General features: G+C 49.0%; 1 protein-coding gene across 1 annotated transcript; it reads left to right on the top strand.

Annotated features, from left to right (window-relative positions):
- The first annotated feature begins 5,755 nt into the window (after positions 1-5,755).
- Positions 5,756-7,114, top strand: LOC123065269 (ERI1 exoribonuclease 2). The gene has a single exon (XM_044488605.1). It carries the CDS (start codon positions 6,023-6,025, stop codon positions 6,902-6,904), a length of 882 nt encoding a protein of 293 aa, XP_044344540.1. The 5' UTR covers positions 5,756-6,022; the 3' UTR covers positions 6,905-7,114.
- The last annotated feature ends 689 nt before the right edge of the window (positions 7,115-7,803 follow it).

The raw sequence follows: 7,803 nt of genomic DNA, 5'->3' as shown, positions 1-7,803 counted from the left end.
TTGGAGGCACTCGTTGTTTAGAGCAAGCCATGGATTGATGCTTGTTGGTGGTTGGGGGAGTATAAACCTTTACCATTCTGTTTGGGAACTGCCTATAATGCATGTAGTATGGAAGATAAAGCCATCTCATAGTTGTTGCGTTAACCGCAAAAGTATGCCACTCAAAATGTTATTCAATCTCTATTTTAAAATCGAGCTCTGGCACCTCTACAAATCCCTGCTTCCCTCTGCGAAGGGCCTATCTATTTACTTTTATGTTGAGTCATTACCCTTCTTATTAAAAGCACCCGCTGGAGAGCACATTGTCCTTTGCATTCATTATTATTGATTTATATTGGGTATGACTTGACTGGATCTCTTTTACCATGAATTACAATGTTTAGTCAGTCCTTGATCTTTAAAGGTGCTCTGCATTTATGTTTTGCCTCAGAAAGGGCTAGCGAGATACCATTTTGTTATATCATGTTATGATTATTTTGAGAAAGTGTTGTCATCCGAGTTTTATTATTATGGCTCGCTAGCTGATTATGCTATTGATATGAGTAATTGTGAGACCTATGTGTTATTGTTAGTATGGTTAGTTCACAATATTTGCTGAAACTTGAATGCTGGCTTTTCATGTTACAACAACAAGAGCAAACCGAGTTTGTAAAAGTTTTTCTTTATCACTTTCAGTTTATCAACTGAATTGCTTGAGGACAAGCAAAGGTTTAAGCTTGGGGGAGTTGATACGTCTCCAACGTATCTACTTTTCCAAACACTTTTGCCCTTGTTTTGGACTCTAACTTGCATGATTTGAATGAAACTAACCCGGACTAACGCTGTTTTCAGCAGAACTTCCATGATGTTGTTTTATGTGTAGAAAAGAAAAGTTCTCGGAATGTCCTGGAAATCCACGGAGGCACTTTTCAGAATTAATAAGAATTTTTGGCGAAAGAATGAAGGCCAGGGGGCCCATGGGCTGTCCACGAGATAGGGGGCGCCCTCCCTAGGGCGTGCCCTCCTATCTCGTGGCCCCCCTGGACACCTCCCTACCTCAACTCCAACTCCATATATACCGTCTCGGGGAGAAAAACATCAAGGAGAAAGTTTCATCGCGTTTCACGACACGGAGCCTCTGCCAAGCCCTAATCTCTCTCGGGAGGGCTGATCTGGAGTCCGTCCGAGGCTCCGGAGAGGGGGATTCGTCGCCGTCATCATCACCAACCATCCTCCATCACCAATTTCATGATGCTCACCGCCGTGCGTGAGTAATTCCATCGTAGGCTTGCTGGACGGTGATGGGTTGGATGAGATTTACCATGTAATCAAGTTAGTTTTGTTAGGGTTTGATCCATGGTATCCACTATGTTCTGAGATTGATGTTGCTATGAACTTTGCTATGCTTAATGCTTGTCACTAGGGCCCGAGTGCCATGATTTCAGATCTGAACCTATTATGTTTTCATGAATATATGTGTGTTCTTGATCCTATCTTGCAAGTCTATAGTCACCTATTATGTGTTATGATCCGACAACCCCGAAGTGACAATAATCAGGACACTTCTCGGTGATGACCGTAGTTTGAGGAGTTCATGTATTCACTATGTGCTAATGCTTTGTTCCGGTTCTCTATTAAAAGGGGGCCTTAATATCCCTTAGTTTCTGCTAGGACCCCGCTGCCACGGGAGGGTAGGACAAAAGATGTCATGCAAGTTCTTTTCCATAAGCACGTATGACTATTTACGGAATACATGCCTACATTACATTGATGAATTGGAGCTAGTTCTATATCACCCTATGTTATAACTATTGCATGAGGAATCGCATCCGGCATAATTATCCATCACTGATCCATTTCCTACGAGCCTTTCACATATTGTTCTTCGCTTATTTACTTTTCCGTTGCTACTGTTACAACTACTACAAAAACCCAAAAACATTTATCTTTACTTTTGCTACTATTACCTTTATTATCATACCACTTTTGTTACTAAACACTTTGCTGCAGATACTAAGTTATCCAGGTGTGGTTGAATTGACAACTCAACTGCTAATACTCAAGAATATTCTTTGGCTCCCCTTGTGTCGAATCAATAAATTTGGGTTGAATACTCTACCCTCGAAAGCTGTTGCGATCCCCTACACTTGTGGGTTATCAATGGCCTTCTAGAAGGTGGCCAAACTTGGCGACCAAGTTTCTGACCAGAAACTTGCCAGCTTGGTAGAGTCACGTCTGGTCGGCCTGGGTATGATCCATCACCTCTACTAGACGTAACACTACACGGTCGAGAGCGTAGACAAGGTTTGGCCGCTCCTGGGCGTCGTTTTGACCATGCCAGCCTGGTGACCGCGCGTGGACACGGTGCCTGGCATGCGTCTCGACGCACTCTGGCTAGCGCCTTGCGCTCTGTTTCGCGCGTGCACGTTCCAGTGCTCGCCGCCGACTGCCGCACCACGCCACAACCCTCGACCCATCACCCATGACGCCTCCCTGGCACTCACCGACGCCGGAGCCGCCGCAGCAAGACCGGTCCAGTCGCGGCCAAAACAGCACAGTGCGCGCATGTGCTTGTCCCCGTCTCAAACCGCCTCCTGTGCTGTCCGCGAGCGTGGGCAAGCGCCGGCGTTGACGCTGCACCCTGTCCCCTCGCGTTGGAGCCTCTCGTCGACGTTCGCCGCATGTCCAGAGCGCTCCACCGACGACACGTTCCCCCCCCCTCAGCTCCGGCTATATATAGCACTCCCCTCCTCGCTCACTAGCCACGCACCACTCCACACCACCTCCACGAACACGTAGACGAGCAGAAGCCCGGTCGGGCAGGCCTCTGGCCGTCGCGCCAACCCGAGGACTCCGGCGTTCCCCGCAGGCCAGCTGCCGCTCTCCAGGGCCTCTCGAGCTCAAGCAGCTGCTTGGGCAGGGCCTTGGTGGTCTGCTGGAGCTGCCTGGACCCCGCCAAGCCCTCGGAGCTGCCTCTAGCCTTCGTCTTCCACCTCTCCGGCAAACCCCGTCCACCACCGGAGCTTGCGAGCTCGACTGCGACCAGCTCCGTCCACCTTTCGCCAAGCCACGGGTACGGGCAGGTGTGCTGCGAGCCCCACTTCTAATCTATCCCTCTAGCCTAGCCCCAAACCCCCTCGTCACCGGCATGAGCTCCGGCGAAGCTCCGCCTCCCCTCTGATCTCTATCCCCTTCCCTCTCTCCTGACTGGTGGGGCCCAGTGTCAGCCTCACCACTCGCGCCTGAAGTGGTACGAGTGGAGGCGCACTTCCACTTTACGCCTTCGACGTCACCCCCCCCCCAAGGAATTTCTGTTTAATTCAAATTTATTCAGAAATTTGACCAAACTTTGACCAGCCATAACTTCTAAACCACAAGTCCAAATGAATTGATTCTTTTTGCATTGTCTTTGTTACAGAAAGCTCTAGCAGCACACCAAAAGGTGGATTTTTTCTTGCTGTCTAGAATTTTTGGTGATTTTCAGAATGTGTTTTGACATTTATCTTTGTGGTTTTAAAATATTTTCAGAAGGAAGATCTTGCCTTGAAGCTAACCAGGAGGAGTGTGACCCTCCTCTGCACTAAGGCAAGCCACAACATCATTTGGATGGTGTTATTTCAATATCTATGATTTTCTACTTGATTATGAGTCTTATTTGCATTTAAAATTTGATAAATTAATATGGTTAATTGCTAGTTGTGTTATGATGCTTGATATGCTTGTTTTAGCTTCTGGTTGAGTTCATAGAATTGTTTGGCTAAGTAGAGTAAGATTTTGCACTAGATATTTTGTTATGGAAAGTTATGGTAGCTATTTTTTTTGCTAGTAATAGTTTTCAACTAAATGATGAACTAATAAAAATGTTGTTTGTAGATAAAAATGACTTATAACCAGAGAAGTTTCTGATCTTAGTGGTGCAACTTAGTTATATTGCTTGTTTTGATCCATGCTTAAGAGTTGCTTGCTCTGTGTGACGAGTGGTTGCATGATTTCCGGTATGATGCCATGTTAGTAATAAAAAGTTTTTCTGAAAGTTAATACTTGATTAAGTTCAACCTGAATATGATGTTGATCACATCATGGTGCCACTGAATCGGGTTTTTAATTCAGTGCGACCACATTTACCTAATGGGAAGGTCTTGATTCGGTCCTTTGTCGTGGCTCTCACCGGTGCCTCCCGCGAGGGAAGGTTATGGGCGTGCATACCCTGGCCCGGTAGGCAGACATAACCTTGTGTGCTCGTTTTGTCTTATGGTACCTTGTCCCTGTTTGGGACCGTTTTGCCACGACGGTGGCCGTTGGTGTCTTTGGTAGACACGGGGCCACCCAAGACCTAGCCCTGAGAGGGAGATGGTCGGAGTGGCCGGGGAGAGTGCATGGCAAAGGGAGGGTTTCGTTGGAGTACTTTGGTCCACCCGAATGGGAGTGCGAGGCCAGGTATTTCATAGTCTGGGTAAAGTGCGTTACCTCTGCAGAGTGTATTTAATCTATCGATAGCCGCGCCCTCGGTTATGGGCAAGACTCGGGAGTAAGTCACATCATGGATCAACTTTTATAATTAATCTTGCAAACTAGTAATTGTTGTGATGCATTGTTTCGTGGTGAACCTTGAACACTCGAGGTGTTCATGAGTGATTGGTTTCAGGTGTGACCCCGGTGTGGTCACCGTTTGGTTACGAGGTAACCGTCTGGTAAGCGAGTCCGTGTGACTCGGTGTGCTGTTTGGTTGCGCTGCGTAGCTTTGCATTTGTAGTAATTTCATGCATTAATTTAACTTGATTAATGATCATGATATTGTTTGTCATCGTGCTTATGTTTGTTGTGAGCTTGCAAGTAATTCAATGTACTGACCTGACGTGTCATGCCAGTTTCCAGGCAAGTTGATTCGCATCGGAGCGCATCTCGTGTCTAGGTCGTGTCCAAGTCGGTGTCCCTGTGCCATGGAGTTCCGCTACGTCGTTCTTCCGCTGCCGCGTAGTTTCGTGTGATCAAGGCCCCAGCCATGTTCATTAAATAATGTACATACTGTCCAGCAGCACCGTGTGTGCCGCTTGGCCTCGAATCTCGATGTAATATCAGACCTTTGTACCATGCTAGTATCAATAACGCGGTTATTTCTATACCATGTTGTTGTGTATTGTCAGAAGACTCGATCTCTGGACTGGCAATGCAGGGTAAACCGGTTGCTCTGAGTCGGGGTGCCACACTGGCCAAATGGGCCGGGCTAACCAGGCCAACCCGTGAGCACGCCGGCACGGCCTGCCATGGGCCAGGCACGACACGGGCTAAACGGACCAGACCCGACATGTGGCATGCCCTGGGCCGTGCTTGGGCTGCTAGCCTGAGCACGCGGGCCGACATGGCACGACCCGATCACGGTTTATTTATTTTTCTATAAAAATAGGCTAAAAACGCCTAGTGAGTCAAATAGCAGACGAACTAGCAGGCCTGGTGTGCCGATGGGCGCCCCTATTAGTTGTGCCGTCGCAGGCCGTGCCGTGCCAGGCACATTTACCGCGGCCAAGCCATGCCGGCCCGGTTGGCCAGGTATGAGATACACCAAGGAAAAAAACTCCAACAAAACCAACTAAACAAACTCAAACGAGTGTTCTAGCACAGCCATTGGTTGTTCCCCGCTAATCACAGCCTTTCTTTATTTCCCGTTAATCACATCCTTTGATTTGTTGATTAGAATAGAAATAGCGCCAATCATGTGCACATTCTTATTACGAGAAGGGGTGAAATGACGGATCACCTCCTACATTACAATACCTCGCTCCTTATCCGAGAGCAGCCATGCAAGCTTATCGCCAAATGTCCCTCCTATATTAAGTAAAAAAAAGCGCGCCAATCCGACAAGTATCGGATAGAAATTGTGCCTGCCCCAAGCGTGAGGAGAAAACAAATCAGATCTCGATCCCAACTTTCCCCGACCTTCGCTGCCCTAGTTCTCGATTCCCTCTTTCCCCAATCTTCCCCGCCCTAGTTTCCGATCCCTAGTTTCCTCGATCTCGATTCTCGGAGTTCGCGCACCTCGTCGAACATGGCAGCGATCATGGCGGCGCGCGGGCAGGGGCTGGTCCAAGATTTCGACTTCTTCGTGGTGGTGGACTTCGAGGCGACGTGCATGAAAGACGTGCGGATCTTTCCGCAGGAAATCATTGAGTTCCCCGCCGTGCTCGTCGACGGCGCCACCGGCCGCATCGAGTCCGTGTTTCGCAGGTACGTTCGTCCAAAACATCACCCTGTGCTGACCCAATTTTGCAGGGAACTCACCGGCATCCGGCAGGAGGACGTGGACGGCGGCGTGGAACTCGGCGAGGGGCTCTGGATGCACGACTCTTGGCTGAAGGCGGCGACGGCGGGGGCATGGAGCTTGGCCGTCGTGACCTGGGGAGATTGGGATTGCCGCATCATGCTCGAGTCAGAGTGCCGCTTCAAGGGGATCGAGAAGCCCTCCTACTTCGATCGCTGGATCAATCTGAGGGTCACCCTCCAGGAGGCGGTCCGGGCGGCGGGACTGGACTGGGAGGGCCGCCTGCACTGCGGACTGGATGACGCGCGCAACACGGCGCGGCTTCTTGTTGAGCTGATGCGGCGCGGGGTCAAGATGACCATCACCGGTTCGCTGGCGCCGCCGCCGCCGATCCAGCAGAAGGAGCAGCAGCCGCAGTTACTTACAAGCCCTTGTGGTGGCTCATCGGCGCCGTCGCTGATCCAGCAGAAGCAGCAGCAGCCGCCGCAGCCACACATGATAAGCCCCTGCGATGGCACCTCTGCGACGTGCTTCTGCTACTGCAGGGTACCGACCAGAGGAGGCGTGGTGTCCGTGCCAGGGCCGATGCAGGGCAAGTGCTTCTTCGGGTGTGGCAACTGGACGCCGGCCATGGGACCCGTGTGCCCCTACTTCGTATGGACCAACTGAATGAACCACCCATGGCAGGGCACCAGAATCAGTATAGCTCAGCTGTTAGTGTAAATCGTGTTAGCCATCAGAATCAGAGCTTAGCTCGGCTGATTCTAGCCAGTCTAGGTGTGAATATGGTCTCTGGAACCAAACGTGGCCAATGGGGCTACTCTTGATGTAATTGGTGTCTGAATTAGTATTATTATCAATAGAAATTCTTTTTAGTTATGTTACTTGTCCGCGAATTTCTTCAGCATCGAACACGAATCTCGATCATATAGGCAACCTTATATCAAGAATGAAACAAAAAACAGCCAACCTAGATTCACTGTGAAATGATAGTTTCTTGATCTGTAACAAGATTCTCAAACTCTCTCATAGATTCAACAAGACTTCTTTTTTTCCGATAGATTCAACAAGACTTGCCATGCGTTCTTATCTTCAGTCCATGTCACTCTCAGGGGTAGTTGTATCTGCATGTGTCGAATGAATTTCCAGTCTTACATTCAGAGTACCTCCTTGTTGTCCTCTGTCTTTGTTCTTCCTTGTTTTTTGTGTGTCCCCCACATCTAATATGAGGATTCTAAACTGGAACATATGCGGTCTTGGTGACACTGATAAATGCTCTTTAATCAAGGATGCGACTCACTCTAGCCGTGCTGATGTTGCGTGCTTGCAGGAAACAAAACTTCAGAGCTTGAACCTGTTCAAGGCAGCAACTTTCGGCTTCTGGTGGCTTGGAATCCATCAACTGTCTCCTGCTTTGAAGTGGACAACTGCCGGTTCTGCATTACTGTTAACTTTCAGTCAAATTTCAATGAAATGCCGCCACACTGACCACTGTATATGCCCCATGTGATAGTTCAGAAAGGGAAGATTTTTTTCAGCACCTCAACCAAGCAGTTGCTCTTGTGGGT

Source organism: Triticum aestivum, chromosome 3B, assembly GCF_018294505.1.
Source record: "Triticum aestivum cultivar Chinese Spring chromosome 3B, IWGSC CS RefSeq v2.1, whole genome shotgun sequence".
Classification (NCBI taxonomy): domain Eukaryota; kingdom Viridiplantae; phylum Streptophyta; class Magnoliopsida; order Poales; family Poaceae; genus Triticum; species Triticum aestivum.
Note: the sequence above shows the minus strand (reverse complement) of the source record. Positions and strands in the feature narration are given on the sequence as shown.

What these genes read in the sequence shown, in the direction of transcription:
- LOC123065269 (XM_044488605.1), top strand. Translation starts at nt 6,023, where the DNA reads ATGGCAGCGATCATGGCGGCGCGCGGGCAGGGGCTGGTCCAAGATTTC.